Source organism: Amaranthus tricolor, chromosome 4 (genome assembly GCF_026212465.1).
Source record: "Amaranthus tricolor cultivar Red isolate AtriRed21 chromosome 4, ASM2621246v1, whole genome shotgun sequence".
Lineage (NCBI taxonomy): Eukaryota > Viridiplantae > Streptophyta > Magnoliopsida > Caryophyllales > Amaranthaceae > Amaranthus > Amaranthus tricolor.
The window spans coordinates 18,892,302-18,909,773 of record NC_080050.1 but is presented as its reverse complement, the minus strand read 5'-3'; the positions used below and the strand labels follow the sequence as shown (position 1 = coordinate 18,909,773).

The 17,472-nt window shown below is 29.4% G+C and overlaps 1 protein-coding gene across 2 annotated transcripts in view; it reads left to right on the top strand.

Moving 5' to 3' along the window:
• Positions 1 to 2,652: 2,652 nt before the first annotated feature.
• LOC130810239 (transcription factor UNE10-like) overlaps positions 2,653 to 17,472 on the top strand; it is a gene marked incomplete at its 3' end in the record, with an annotated part of 24,554 nt that continues 9,734 nt past the window's right edge. Inside the window, 4 exon segments of one of the 2 annotated variants that reach the window (XM_057676217.1) lie at positions 2,653 to 2,896; positions 3,564 to 4,134; positions 7,523 to 7,630; positions 8,826 to 8,891. In XM_057676217.1, the coding sequence (XP_057532200.1) occupies positions 2,730 to 2,896; positions 3,564 to 4,134; positions 7,523 to 7,630; positions 8,826 to 8,891 (912 nt within the window). 2 annotated transcript variants of the gene reach the window in all.

The window sequence follows — 17,472 nt, the reverse complement described above, 5'->3', positions numbered from 1 at the left end:
CAGCAAGTGTTGTAGAGACTGTCTTATCATGAAACGGGTCCATACAAGTAGTCCAAATCCTTTATATAGAAGAGAGAATTAAAATTAGTTAAACATAAACATCAAATAACTGCATAATTTATATAAACTGCTTTTATAAAGCTTATTTTATAAATTAGAATTGGGTCAGCCTATATTAAGCCGACTCACAATGAGACGGTCTTAATACATGATTATTCTTAGAGGTGTTCATGGGCAAGTTTAGGATGGTAGTGGACCCGGCTTGCCCCTAGAAACCTACCTGTAGACCTAAAATTTCAAAAGTTCATCTGCTTTAGCGGCCTTACTTTATTTTTCTGTTACCCGCCCTCTTTATTAGCGGACGGGACCAGTGGGAAAAAACAATTTTTTTGTTATATAATTAAGTAAATAACTTATGCCAAAAAATGACATTATGGTCGACTTAGAAATCTGGTTTGGTCACAGGCATTACCATTATAAAAACTACAAAAACAATATAATGTCTCTTAACAACAATTTAAATAATACAATACATTATCCAAAGTTAAGTTGATATACCATAAAAAAATAGACACAAATTTGTATTTGTATAATATACAATTTATTGAAAATCAAGACTAACTATTATACAACTCATAATTACAACAAACTACCTCTAAAAAACACAAAATACAAAAACTTTAAAAAAAAATCAGTTAATAAAGAAAAAATTTTCAATATCATAAAATAAAATTAGAATAATTATATGTTTATAAAATAAGCGTACGGATAAGTTTACTCAAGGGTATCATTTTTGTTCGGGTAGTATACCGGCCGGTTTAACTTAGCGGACGGGTAGTATCCGTTCAAATTAGAGGTGATCATTTGGATGATCGGGTCGGTTTCGGATGGGTGTCATTCGGTCCGATTGTATTTCGGATCGGTTATTTTTCGGATACGTGTTACGACGGGTGACACTCAGGTCGGGTTGGTTAGTCACGGTTTGGTTGAAGATCGGTTATTCTAGCCATCGGGTTAGTATCGGCTTGGTGTCTGTCCAAGTTCAAGTTGAGTTTTAATCGGTCTCGGGTTGTCATCGGTTAATAATTGGTTCGGTTTTACTAGGTGCAGATCAGGTTTGGGTACTTTTCAAGTAGAAATTGGCTACGATTTACTAATTACTGTCGATCGAGTCAATATTAAATTAAGTTGTTAATCCTTTTTTACTTGATGATAAGATTCCTTTTACTTAAAGCAAAATAGTTAAAATACAAATCATTTAGTGATTATTACATTGTTACTTTTACTTGTTTGACAATAAATTAAAATTATAGTTCTATCATTTTTCATGTAATTTGATTAAAAGTAGTTAAATAAACATTCACCATTTAATTTATTAAAATATAAATTACTTTATTAGATTAACTAATAAGATGATTGAATAAGTCGATCATACTTCTATGTTAAAAATTGTTTCAGGTTTACAATAGTTCGATTCAAAATTTGTTCGGGTTAAGTCGGTTTTAGCAAGATCGAGTTCAGTTTCAAGCATGATTCGGGTCGGATATGACTCGGATCGGTTACTATTAGGTTCTGGTAAACTCGGTTAACGGTTGTATGTCGGTTACAAAAATCGGTCGCATCCCGAGTTCAGTTTTTCCATTTTCGGTTGTAAACTGGTTCGGGTATAACTTCGGTTCTAGTAATATCGATTCGATAAACCTGAAAAAGGACAAATTTTCATGTCTGTTTACTTACGATTTCGATTCGAATTTTCGAGTCGGGTCACGTTTAAATAGCTCTAGCTCAACGATTAAAAAATTTTAAAACTATTATTCAATTAGTCCGCCCATTTTTCTAGCCAAATGGATTGAGTCAGAGGATAGTTTGCCAATAAATAGCTCTAATAAATACAATGTCGTGGACTGACATTTCCCACGCTTGTAATGTTTCACACTAGTGAAAATAAAAATTTTATTTCATATATATATATATGTATATATATATATATATATATATATATGTATATATATATGTATATATATATATATATATATATATATATGTATATATATATATATATGTATATATATATATATATGTATATATATATATATATATATATATATATATATATATATATATATATATATATATATATATATATATATATATATATATATATATATATATATATATATATAATATATATATATATATATATATATATATATATAGTCGAGTTCAGGAGTAAACCACGGTTATATGCGAACCGTGAGAATAAAAAAATGTGTTACCTTTTTACAGAAAAGGTGATACGTTTGCACAAAAACCGTGCTACTTTTGTTTTTAAAAAAATCTGGTACTTTTTACCAAAAAAATGTAACTGTCAGAAAAAAAAAATAAATGCAAATTAACACGTTTTTCAGGAAAAGTAACACATTTTTATATAAAAAGTAATAACTTTTTATGGATATATATATATATATATATATATATATATATATATATATATATATATATATATATATATATATATATATATATATATATATATATATATATATATATATATATATATATATATATATATATATATATATATATATATATATATATATATATATATATATATATATATATATATATATATATATATATATATAATACACACAAGTTTTTGTAGAATGTACTAATTAAGTCCAAACTTTGATTAGTACTTGTTATCGTTCAGAGCGAAGTATATAGTGATGAACCAGCAACATCATTGTGTTCCTACTTGGAATAACTTAGAGGATGTTGGCCATGTTCCTAAAGCGCCGTCGATGTCGCCGCCACAATCACAACAACAGGAACCACGAGTATTGGCTGCTCTTTCTCATTATCCTTCTTTTGCTGCTGCTCCTGATATCTCCATGTATGTCTTTCTCTAACCAATTACTCCTTGTATTCCATTTAGTTTGGCGTACAATTTTAACATATTTTTTAAAATTAATATTAATTAATAATGTTTGAATTGACTTGAATAAAATAAGATTTCACTTTTTATATTTGAAGTTATAATTAAGAATAAAAAAACAAATTAATAGTAATTAAAGTAGTGTTAAAAAAACAAACAGTTCTTTCTATTTATCGCTCTAATTTTGTGTTATTAACTCCTTTAAAATCTTATCTACCCTTCATTACAATTATCCCCATGTTAATGTAAAAGTTATTAATTATGTCTATTTTTGTCCATAGGTATTTCTGGGTATCAATCTAACTTGACCAACTGATCAAATATTAAATTTCTATTGATTTTTGTTTAGTTTAATTATATATTTTTAGATCCAAATTGTAGATGAATATATTAAATAAAGTGTAAAAAAAGGAATTTAGTGTACAATTTTGACCATTTATAATGATTTTGTACTTCTTAATGTTATTAAAAAGAACACCATTGGATTTATAAAAAAAGTTAAGATTAGATTTCAGGTTATTTTTAACAAATTTATAAATCAATAATAATGTTTTTTTAGCGATTTTTTTTTTTTTTTTGAGATATTGATGAGTTTAAGTGAATAATTGAATGAGTGATTAAACAGGTTAGATTACGAAATGGCAGAATTAACATGGGAAAACGGACAATTAACGATGCATGGGTTAGGAATAGCGCGTGTACCAAGCAAATCCAATTTAGCCGACGCTGTAGCATGGGCTGACAAACCAACTACACGCACTAACGATACCCTCGAGTCTATTGTGAACCAAGTTTACCCCCACAACAAACCAACGTCTCAACAACCACATAAAGGCGTGTGTGAAAAAGATGATGATGATGATGATCGAGTCCCATGGTATGGTTCCACACGTAGTAGTCCGGTTCCACCGGCTTTTGACGCGCTTGTTCCAACGAATAATGTTGTTGGGTGTTCGACACATGAAGGATCATGTAGTACGGCGGCGCGTGTACCCATGGGTTCTGATTGGAGCGTGAGTGCGAGTGTGTCGGAAACTACACGGAAAAGGAAGCACGCTGAAGACAAGTGTGAGGAATTGATGGGTATGAAAAATAATTTTAAAGGAATCAGACAGACATCTTTTACGACATCGCCGGAAAATACCATGATTTTTACCGTTGACGACCATGACTCGGTTTCTCATAGTAGACTTCAGGTATTTCTTTTAATTTCTTTCAAAATTTTGTTACTCCTATGGTTTTTTCAAATGCTTTTATCTATTTTTGGTTATTATTCATTACTCACTCTTAATTAATATTTTATTCTTAATTCTTAATTAAATGAAATTTTATTTGATTTGTCTAAATATAAAGTTTATTAATATCTAGTTTATAATTTTTTAGTATGCATTATTAATACCATTAAGTATTGAATTAATGTATTGACAACTTGTAAAAAGGAGATGTAATATATGAAATGAGAGTATTTTCTTTGATTAAAGAATATAATTTTTATTATATGTTAAATTGACTTGAAGAATTAATGTCTTATAAGTTATTATAACATTCTAATGGTTTTTTTATTTTTTCATTTTTTTATTTTTTTTATTTTTTTTGGCAATTGAGCTTCTTCTTTACCAAGAGTATTTAAGACGAACTTTTCTATGAGATTAAAATTATGCAGGAGTCTCTTTTGCCGTTGTGTTAGGTAGATGTAAACAAATTTAATGATTTGACATTTATTCTATATTGTAATTAAATTTGACTTTAATCAGACTTTAATAATAATTTCAAATAAAAAATTAGTGTTGACAAAACACTCAATTTTTAATCAATCTCAAATATAAGTTAAAATTAACCGATTATCCGAATGAACATCTCTAATGATAAGTCCTCAATATTTATAAAAAATTAATTTTTCTTTCCTTTGATTGTCGATATTCTCCCCAATAAAAAAGTTCTTCTTTACCATTCAATTAAATTTGGTTGATCTTATTTACTACTTAGCTTCTTTGTACTCTAATCATATATCTCATGTTCTCTTTTGACATGTATTCACATTAAATATCTCCATTTTTTATTTGATAACTTTTTTCCTTAAGTTACACCCTAATGAGATTCAAACACTAGCACAATACTCTATCACTTTTTCTTTTTATTTTATTCCATACTTACTTCTCTCAAGTGGTCACACATGACCGCACTCACATTTTTTTCATAAAATCAGTGTATTACTACCTCCTATTCAGCTGAATCGTCCCATTTTTTTTTGGCACTATTCACTTATCACTCTTAATTTGTATTTTACTCTTAATCTATAAGTTAAAACATAGTCATATGGGATCTTGTTTGATTCGTCTCAATACAAGGATTATTAATATCAACTTTTTATAATTTTTAATTAAGCATAATTTGAGATATTAAGAGTTAAAATGTTGCCTCGGCAAATGTGAAAAGTCAAATGGGACAGTTCAGCTGAATAGGAGGGAGTATTAAATAAGATATTTAATTATAATTAATAAGAGAAAAATATTATTTGGTTGTAATAGTAACAATAGTCTACTACTCCTTCTACTGTCTTCAAGAAATTAGAAAAGCTCACCTTTACATGTCTTTTAAGAAAATGAAATGGACAAATAAATTGGGTGAATAAATTAAACGAGAAAATAAGATAAATTGTATGGATAAAAATTAAATTAAAAAACTATTAACTTTAGTAAAAATATAGCAAAGTCTAAAGGGAGAGAAAAAAAAATAAAAATTCTTGCAAATTGCACTCACAAGAGAAACTTGTAACTCGGTCATCTTTCAATAGTGTATTGTAGGAGTAATTATTATTATGTTGAAGTTTAAACAGATGAATCTTAATTAAAATTAATATAAAAATGAATGGTACTCTTACTTTATTTTGTTCCTGATAAATAGGACTCATTATACTTTATGAATAGTATTTGGAGCATAATAGTATCAGTTAAATCAACAATGTCATAATAATGGGAAAGTGTTAAATTTTTCTTAGTTGAAATTTAAAGATATGAACCATCCTTGTTCAGAGTGGGTCAACTCACACTACATTTCGTTACTATATTAATTAATTATTAAAATTTTCTTGAGATACAATTTCAAAATTTTCACAACTTAAACATAGAGGATCCCTTCTTTGTAATAGAGCGAAGTAATTAATAAGCACATATGTTGATAATCACATACGTTGGCTCATCATTGCGTATAATGATGGAATGTTAATCTATTTTATTGTTAATCATTTTAAAATTATGAGTAATTATATTAGTATAATAAATGTAATAGACCAGTTCAATAGAGATAATTTACTTTTTTGAACTTTGATGTTTTCAGGAATTTTAATTAAATTTAAAAAAATAATAAATATTTGGAATTTATAAAATCTCCTTTCATGTGCACTTTATTTCTAATAGTAATACATTTAAAATTAAATTAATAGTAATATGTTTTTATATCAAATAGTGATATGTTGTAATAGTAATACTTTTTTATAATTTAATACTCCTACTATTTTAGTGCGTACTAAATACATACAAAATCAACTCATACAGATTAGGAGAGTTTTGTAATTTCAAAAAATTTTCCAAAACTTGCTTTCACAAATTAAAAATTTAGTTTATATTATAGTTTTAAAACCTTATACATGTCATATTGATATATGATATAAATTATATTGGATCTCTATATGGAAAATATTAAGAAAATTAGCTATGTATAATTGCGTTTACATTATTGAATTTGTTTTGTTAATGTCATAATATTTGACAAATTTTTCCTTAGTTAAGGAAATTATTTAGATCTGCGTCCCAAGAGAAGTGATATTAAATAACGGGTAATTTTATAATAAATTCCTAAATTTCCTTTTATTCGGCCTATGTCTCATTTTTTTGAACTAATTTGTCAATGTACTATTTCTATTATAAATATTTTTAATCAAATATAATTAAAAGTTCTATTAAATTAACATTAATATTTTTTTTAAGACGAATCATACAACACCCGATATAATTATATAACATCTTATAAATAAAATATATAATAGAACTTTAAATTGATTAATAAATAACACTATCAAAAATCAAATAGGACACATACATTGAATAACTAAGTAGAATTAAATTAGAATATGTAGAAAGTCAAATGTAATAATCCTCTATACTGTTATGTCAGGGGTGGGAAGAAAGTGCCATTAACATACCACATTAAAATCATAACCATTTAGAATTGCAGTAATTTGAAGTTTCCAATTTAAATAATACTTGGAGTGAAGTTTGAGGACATTGGAGACAGAGATAGCAACAAGAGGAGAAGTGGAATCAAGTGGGTTGGGAATGGTAGTAGACGAAGAGTTTGCCATTGGAAGCGGAAAGAATGGAACGAAAAAACTGATACCATGTAGAGAAGAATAAAAGAATGATTGAAAGCTTGATAAAAAAAAATATAGAGGAGAGTTAATATATATACTGCACAGCAGCACAACAAAAATTACCGAAGCTTACTAACTCTACTTATTATATTTAACACATACAACAAATTAAACCCTCGAATTAAAACTTTTTTTAAAAAATTTTGATCTTACAGAGGGAGAGAGGTGTAGAGGTGACGGATGAACAAAAACAAGATAGGGCAAAATCAACTGTTTCAACTAAAAGGAGTAGAGCTGCTGCTGTTCATAACCAATCTGAAAGAGTATGCACTATGCTCTCTCTCTCTCTCTCTTAATTATTATTATATTTGATGAAATTTTTTTGGCTATTCTTGATTTGATTAGATTAATGTCGGCTCTTTGTTTCTTCATTCTTAAAGAAAAAAGAAAAATAAAAACCACATATAAAGCTAATATACTCCTATCATTTTTTGTTTGCAACTTTAATTTGTTGGTATGGCAACATCAGTTAAGGTCAAATGTATCGTACTGTAAATAAAATAAATATATCAAATGATTAGTAATAATTTAGTGTAAAAGAAACGTCACCATCAAACTTTATCAGAGAGTAATGGTTACAGAATTTAGCTAAAGTTAAGTAACTAATCATATTTCATTATTATGATTTGTTCATTGAATGTCGCACAATAAAAGTTTAAAACTATCGAAAAGTGATAATTTGTTATGTTAGACTAGTACTATATAATTTTCATTCTCATTTTTAATTTTTGAATGTATATAAATTCCAATGGTAGCTAGTTAAAGGGGCCCGAGTGACTTCTTCATAATAAAGATATTGATCTGTCTTTTTTTCTACCGTCTACAAAATATTACTTTAGGGAGTATCTATTGAGATAGTGATAGTTATGATGTACTTGTTTTTATGGATGTCTCTAATGACTCTTTTAAATTTTCTTTGATTTAAACTCTTTTTAAATTCTAATTATATTGTATATTCACTTTCTTTTTTTACAACATTTATTTCTATTGAGTTGAATTTATTTTAGGTTAAAATGTTAAAAATACACGAATTTCAACTATTGTTCATTTTTAAATAAACGCACTTATTGATCAATATAATTGTTAATTGATGAAAATACACTCAACTATTATGTTTTAATATCATGTCGAGCATAGATGAGTTTACTATTAAAATTTTCTCTTTAATTTATTTAAATAATTTAACTTTCACTAATTATCATAATAATTTTTTGTTTCGATGATTAAGATCATAATTATTTAAGGCTAAATGAATTTCACTATACAAAATTGCTTTTACATATCTCTCTTTTTGTTAAACAACGCAATTTGTATAGTCTCAGACTTCTCTTAAATGACGACATTTTTTAATTTTAATAATTTAATATTTCATATTTTTCAACATACATTTAGTTTTTAATGCTCTCAAATTTTTGATTCACATAATTATTACAAAATTATCTTTGGATTTTTTCACAGAAAAGAAGAGATAAGATCAACCAACGGATGAAGACGCTACAAAAATTGGTTCCTAATTCAAATAAGGTACATAATGTTTATTGATTTTGACATAAAATGCATCATTTAAGTTTATACAATAACAACCTAAGTTTGCAAAATTGATGTAGAAATATTCTTTAATATTTATATTAGTGATGATTAAATTTGATTTCTTTTAAGTTTATACAATAACAACCTAAGTTTGCAAAATTGATGTAGAAATATTCTTTAATATTTATATTGGTGATGATTAAATTTGATTTCTTTGTTAGAATATCTACAAATAAAGAATCCATTCTTTAAAACTCCAAACAATAATATTCTTTAAGCGCAAACCTAACTATTCTAGTATTATTTATATTATTTAGTAGGTATATATTCTTTTAAAGGAATCCATTAACAAGAAAAAAAATGTAGTAGCTACTACCTAGTAATGGGATGAGATAAAGCAAGAATAGGATTCATAATAAATTACATTATCTCTTACTTTTCTTTTGAGTCAGCACTTTAACTTTGCAATATTTTTATTATTAGATAATTTTTTAGCTATTTTTATAATTTTTATCTACATATTTTTTCTTTTTTGTCTCGTTTTTAATCATTTCCATATAATTTAGTAATCTTATCAATTTCTTTAAAATATTACGCGACAATTTCTTATAGACAAGAGGATCGTTTCAATTGTCAATTTTCAATTGTCAATGGTCACTAGTCACTTGTCACTATTCTTGTAGTTGACAATATTGATAACCCAATTGAAATTAACGAGTGATAAATTGTATACCACACACTACATTGCAAATTGTTGGAAAAGTCTTTTGATCGCATATACAATGAACTGAAACGACACCTTTACATTGTCTCTTTGTTCTTTGTTCTTCTATGTTGTAATTGCTCAACCAATAATGTGAATGCAAAACTAATTGATCCTTAATTAAAGTTAAATCTACCGGCAAAATCTAGTAAAAATGTGTAGTCATGAGTCATGAGGTTGTATTGATTTTATAAAAAGATAATTTATAATATTAAAATTAATGGCGAAAATTTAAATTGTCATTTTTTATTTACGTAATATAAAGGTCAAATAAATATTTTATAGTGCATATCAAAAGAGAATAATACTATTCACATGATACGATATAAGTACCAAATTATTTGGAATTTTAGTTTTTTAAACAAATAATATATGTATATATATATATATATATATATATATATATATATATATATATATATATATATATATATATATTATAGAAAATAATTTCAATATACATCCAAGTAATTAATATGTAACTGTATATTACTCAAAAACCAAAAACCACAGAAATGGGAAAATATTGTAGGTAAATTCTTTTTGTGGTGTATATATAGAGAGCAAGAAGGACAAATAAACAATATTTATGCTGAAATCACAAGTATTATTTTGACCTCAACATTTAAAAGGCAAATGCTAGTAATAAAATGCTTTACGTGAAAGCATGATGGACCCTGAAGGACAGAAATGGACTATAGGAGGACCATGCAGAACTAGACAACCAATCTAGTGGTGATGAATCTTTTTGGGCTTCCCTATATCTTCTCCACGTAGTCAGCAAATTGAGTGCTTATCTTGTCGGTCTGTTGGTGATTTTTGTATCAATTGATGAGATTAAAATATAGTTAAAATATATAAATAAAATTTTAAGAAATTTTTAATTTAAAATTGATTTTTTTTATAGGCGATGTTTGTACCTGGTATTAGGCAAACGAAAGCTTTACAATTACACCAAAAAAGGCGATGACTTGGCTAAGGTCCGACAACCGCAAAAAAATTACAACAACTTGGGACCGTAGTTAAGTTGTCGCTAATGTTTAAGCAATAAAACAATAGAAATGGAGACGGCCTGGCCATTTAAGCAATAAAACAATAGAAATGGCGACGGTCTGGCCACAGTTCTATGGTGTCGCAAAATTTTGGGTTGTAGCAAGGTCATAGCCATTTTCAATTTTCATTTCAAATTGTTAATTACATTTAACATTGGGGCGACGGTTTGCAACTGTCAAGGGTCGTTGCCAATCTGGCTTGTCATAGTGTCGTTGCCTGCTCGTTGCATTTTTGGAAAATTGGTGATGAACTTATGTCCGTCGCGTTTTGGCATACGCAAGTTTGATATTTTTCTAGTGGTCCTACTCCCTAGACGTTGCCACACTTACATTTTTTAGTCTGTTATTTTTATTTGGCTTCCTCATTCACATAATTAATTTTTTTGACTTTCTCTAAATGGTTGTTCCAATGTACAAATTTTTTGAATTTCAAAATATCCCATTTGGGAAGATTATTGTGGAACCGTTGGAGTAATAGATACTCACTTCTGTTTACCTTAAGGGCATTTTTAAATTGGGTGTAAATATTTATGTGGGTTAAAAAAGTTAAAGTAAGAAAATGAAGTTGATAAATGAGAAATTAGTGAAATTTAATTGTTGTAAAGGTGGAAGAATGGTTGCAAAGTAATAAAAATGAAGGGAACTTTTAATTTTGTGGGGTAAATATTTATCTTAGGGGAGGGTGGGGGAATGTATTACCTCCATAACAGGGGACATCATCTTCTTTTTCCTTCAATATTTTTATTTTACTCTCATTTTACTTTCTTCACAACTAACTCAACTACTTAAAATGCATTTCTATTTGCTTTCATTTCATTAGTTTGATTTTATTTCCCAACTTAAATATTTACACTCAATCCAAACATGCCCTAAGTGTTTCATTTTTTATATGTCTAGTTACCTTAAATGTCTCATTTTTATTTTGGGGTTTGTTAACTTACCAATTTACCCTTACTAAACTTAACTTTTTCACACCTTTACACCTACTAACCCCATTTTATGCTTATTAAAATTTTAAAATACTATATTTTTTCTTTCATATGTGGTCTCATTTAACCACATAAAAAATGGTGAAAAGTCAAATAAGACACATTGGTAAATAAGAGGGAGTAAAAAACAAATTGAATTGTATTTTAAATTTCAAAATATTTTAAGTCATTGTTCTTTTTGGTTGTTCACAATTTATAACGGACAATTTTAAAGTTTAATCTACTTCAAAATATTTTTCATATTAAAAAAATTGGGACAAAAATAACCTTATAGAATACATATAAAATACCATAATATGTAATTATGAAGAGTATATATTTTCAAATCGATGTATCCATATAATCTACTTGCAAAAGAAATTAACATGATTGAATTTTGTTTGAACACCTTGTATCAAATGGGTATTAGAGTTTTTAAAATTATACATTATCTCATGGAGTTTGTTACATATACTATTATTTTAAATCATAAAAAATTATTATATATTTATATTAGATATGAGATCATAATATCTCTCTTTAATTCATACACAAAATCAACTTTTTCTTCATTTTGTTAATGTACACATTTTGTTTCATACAATTATTTTTTTCCTTTTATTTACGTTATGTTCAACGAACCTGATTAAATACCCGAAAGTATGGGTTAGTCTAGTATTTAAGCATTTTTCATTTCATAAATCTATTAATAGAGGTTGGATTGTCGGAGCCCCAGAATCAAACATACTAAATAGATTAAAGAAACAACCAACATGCTTCTTCATATCTATTGGGATTTGTTGTGCTTTTCTCGCTAGAAAATAAAATTGGAACGAAAGATTGTATGGTTTTCAATTTCGGGGAAATATATGCATGCTCATAATTAATTTAGGTCCACCATATTGTGATTTGAGTTTATAGTGGGCAACTTGGGTGGAATTACATCTTGCTTTGTTAAGAACGTTGGTTCATGACTTTTACACAAAATAAAAAAATATAATTTAAACAATATTTTTTTTACATTTAGAATAGAAAATTTTTAAACCATCAAAATTTGTCAAAATTTTGTTATAATCATATAATCAACCCAATAATTTCGCATAAAGTCAATGTTTGTAGAAATTGTGGATATATCATATCTGTATCCTTTTAAAGAGAGGGCAAAGAGAAATGCACAAGCCTTAAATAAAGAGAATCATGCAATGATAAAGATGAGTGACACTGCATGAGAAAAAAAAATACTTGCAAATCACAACACAAGTTGGGCTAGGGCTAGCCACTAGAATTAAAATTAACGAAAAACTGTTACATAATCCATTAAGTAAATAATATAGAGGTATGTGAAAGGAAGCAATAAAAAGTCTAATAGACGGAGTCAGTGTCTCCAATTATTTTTATCCCTCGTCAGGTTCTTAGAGAGGTACAACTTATACAAGTTGATCTTTATATGCTTCTCTCACGTTCTCTTTAGTCTACCTCGACTTTTCTTTCCTTTCACAGTGACGCTTTTCGCCATCCATACAAGTGTGTTGACAATCTTTTTTTTAACATGTCCAAACCATCTCTACTTCTTTCACACAACTTTACCGTTAATGGGGTAACCCCTAATTTTTTCCATTCTTGTATAACTGCATATCAACCTCTGCATTTGCATCTCTTCTATGTCCATCTGTTCAAATGACTTCTTAACGAGCCAAAATGTCGGCCTCATTACAACTCGGTAGAATTTACCTTTTAGTTTAGGGGAAAAGTTCTTATCACACAACACCTAAGTTGCCATTTTCCACTTAAGTCAACCTACTTGTATTTGATGAGTTACATCTTTAAAAATTTCCCTATTACACTGGATAATTAATCCTAAATACTTAAACTTTGTCATTCTTGCCATAACATCTTGTCCAATGTTGACCTCGGGGTCACTTTCCTACTCTATCCCACTGACATTGCATCTCATATATTCAATTTTTGTACGACTTATACACAACCGTTTGCCTTTTAGATTTCATTCACTCCTTTAATTTGTGTTAACATCATCACTAGTTTCTACTACAAGCACAATACTGTCGGCAAAAATCCTGCACCATGACACAATTCCCCACACAGATTTGGAAAGCTCATATATAATTGTGGCGAAATTGAAAGGGCTAAGTATCGATCCTAGATGTAGACCTACATTTACTAGGAAAGGCTTTGTTATCCCAATTGGTATCCGGTGCTAGTTGTGATTGCATCATACATGTTCCATAATGCCTCAAATACCCTCAGCCTCAAGGCAATCCTAATGATGCTACATGGCACCTTATTATAAGCCTGTAGGTCGTTAAACACCAAATGCAAAAAACACCTTAAAACAAGAATAACCTCAATAGTAGATCTCTCTGGCATGAAACCAAAATGGTTCCTTCTGATCACCTTCTCTTGTCTGATTTTCCTCTCTATCACTTTTTCTCACAATCTCATTGTATGGCAGAGAAGTTTGAGTCCTCTATAACTAGTGCATGCTTGTGCACCCCTTTTTAGTTTTATTCATTGGGATATGTTTGTTGCGCCACAATTCTTTTGGAATCCATGAGTCCTTAAGATGACATTAAATAGCTTAGTTAACCCTCAATTTCCCTTTTCTCCTAGGCACCGTCACACCTCGATAAGAATCTTATTAGGACCAATATCCTTAGCTCTCCTCAAATTTTAAGTGCTTTCCTAGCCCTTCCATAGTTATTTCACTACCTAAAACATATTGGCGTCGACTATGAATGTTTGGAGTGTTGCTTCTTACCTCCTCTAGCTCCCTAGTTTTATTAATTAGTTAAGAGAAATATTGACGCCACTTTAATTTGATGTCTCTCTCTTTAGCAAAACTCTTTCATCCTTCTTCTTTATGTACCTAACTTTTTTAATGTAGTGCCTCTTCTTACACCTAGCTTTTGTAAGCTAAAAAAATACCTTCACTGCCTCTTTTGCATTAAGTTTCTTCTAAAAGTCCTCATATGCTCTACTTTTTGCGTCTATCGCTTTCTTCATTGCCCACTTGGCATCCTAATAAATCTCTCTCTTACTAACCTTATCCATTTCCTTAGTGCATGCCATAAGCGACTTATATATTTTGTTTTTATCCTTTGTTTTCTTTGGCACCACCTCATTCTAACGCCAGGACTCCTTACAAAACTTTTGTCTATTCCGTCAACTCCCCTAAGGTCTGTTTAGCACTTGTCGAATAGTTTCATCCATACTTTCTCAAATTTGATTTCCATCATCAGATTTTCTTGCATAACCCCTCAAGTTGATCTTGTCTGCCAATGTTGGATCACTTCCCTTTTGAATTTACCCATAGCATGCTTAAATTAATCTCTATCTTCTTCTTCACAACTTTCTTCATCATCATCATCATCATCATTATCATCAAATCCAGTGTATACTGCATCATTAGAAAACTATATCAGGGTCTGGGGAGGGAATGAAGACGACAACTCATACCCATAAAGGAGAGTGCGGTCAAAGAGTCGTCCCTCGGTTCAAGAACGTGCAACTACTCTCAAAGCCTGCAACTTACACACACTATGATCAGTACCAATAAATAAATGAAAAATAAAAAGGAAAAAAGATAAGATACAAATAAAAATAAAAAAATAAAAATAAAATAAAAATAAAATTGAAATAGAAAGGTATAAAAATAAAAGTGAAAAAAGAGCGATATGTAAACAGCTAGGAACAAAGGCAAAGACATGTAAGTGGAACAGACTCAGTAATCTAAGACGTTAATAAGGCGTCACCAGCTACCCCTATCCCTGGTCAGGTCCTCTGAGAGGTGTAGGTAATGCAAGTCACTTTTAGTCTGTTCCTCCCACGTTCTTCTAGGTCTTCCTCGACTTCTCTTACCCTCCACAATGATGTTTTCGATCCTTCTCACTGATGCATTATATGTTTTCCTCTGCACATGTCCAAACCATCTCAACCTATTCTCACGCATCTTTGCAAAGAGAGGTGCAACCCCTAACCTCTCCCTAAACTCCTGATTTCTAATTCTATCTATCATTGTGTGTCCACACATCCACCTGAATATACACAATTCTATGACATCCATCCTTCGTTCGAAAACCTTCTTTATGGGCCAACATTCTGTCCCATACAACAAAGCTGACTTAATTACAACGCGTTAAATTTGCCTTTTAATCTACTAGGGAACTTTTTATCACAAAGTAACTCGGTTACTGCTTGCCACAAAGCCAACCCGCTTGTATACGATAAGTGACATGTCTATCAATCTTTCCATTACTTTGAATAATCGATCCCAAGTATTTGAACATGGACGTACATGCAACAACTTCTCCCCCTATTGTCACTTCTGGTTCACCTATCGGTTCTGTCCCACTGAAGTTGCATCGCAAATGTTCGGTCTTTGTATGACTTATGCGCAACCCTCTATCCTCTAAGACTGTCCTCCACTCTTCCAATTTTCTATTTGCCTCCTTCTTAGTTTCTGTGACTCGAACGATATCGTCACGAATAGCATGCACCATGGTTCAGTCTCCAAGATAGATTTAGAGATTTCATCCATAACGACTATAAAGATGAAAGAACTTAGTACTGATTCCTGATGTAGTTCCACTTTTATTGGAAAAGAGTCTGTTATTCTCACTGGAGTAAGAATGTTGGTCGATACTTTGTCATACATGTCCTGTATTGCCTCAATGTATCTTAGAGATATACATCTACCCTTGAGGCTATCCCAAATGATGCTTCATGGTATGTTATCATACGTTTTCTCTAAATCGATGAACACCATATGTAGATCTTTCTTTTGTCTTCATTCTAAAAATTAGCACTAATAATCGATGTTGTGTTGGTATTTCCATCCCCAACAATACCCTACAATCAAAGTACGTGGCTCGATCTCTCTTATATACCCTCCATGGTTACAAATTATAACTATTATTTTCGTCTTACCTATATGCCTATTGAAGTCTCGTACTAGAAAAACTTTCTCATCTCCTAGACTGGTCACCATAAGGTGGCCTAAAAAGTCTCAAAACTCTCGCTTCTCCTCCTCTTCTAACCCAACTTGAGGGTCCATTAAGTACTTGTGATCGATAAGACCTCCTGATCAACTACTATTCTAAAAAGCATAATACTTTCATTCATTGCCACTCTTCTAACACACCTATGTTGCATGTCGTCCTAACTCATAATTTAAAGTCATGATTAAGTTTTCCCTAAACCCTCCTCCGTAGACCTGTCCTCAGGTTACTATTATTCCTTTAAAGCTCTATTTTAAATCAGTGAAAGCCCTAAGGCAAGAATCCACATAAAAACGTTCCATCAAAGTAAAAAAGAATTAAACTAAGAAAACCTAAGACTTTATAGATAAAAACAAGTCAAACAAAGATATATCTAAAGATAGTATACTTTCTCCTAATATTAAAAGGATCTTTTTAGCTTTTATTTCCAAAACACTCTACCACTATAAAAATGAAGGTCAAAGTTTTCTACCATTGATTATACTTCTGTATTTCGGATTTATAATAACGTTAATATTATCTGGGAATAATAGTTTGACAATTTTAAGGGAGGTTTGTAACAATTTTTGTATTCTCTAAACATGTGAAATTTCTATTAGCATGCATAATCCATCGACTATTGACTAAGCTTTTCAAATTTGGACTTTCATTTATACGTAACCTCTAAGTTAAGTATAGTTTGTAATTTTAAAAGGAATTATTAACTAGAATAATCCAATCTAATTTGGAGGTATTTTTTCTAAAATAAATCCGGTAATCGAATGACTTTTTATAATA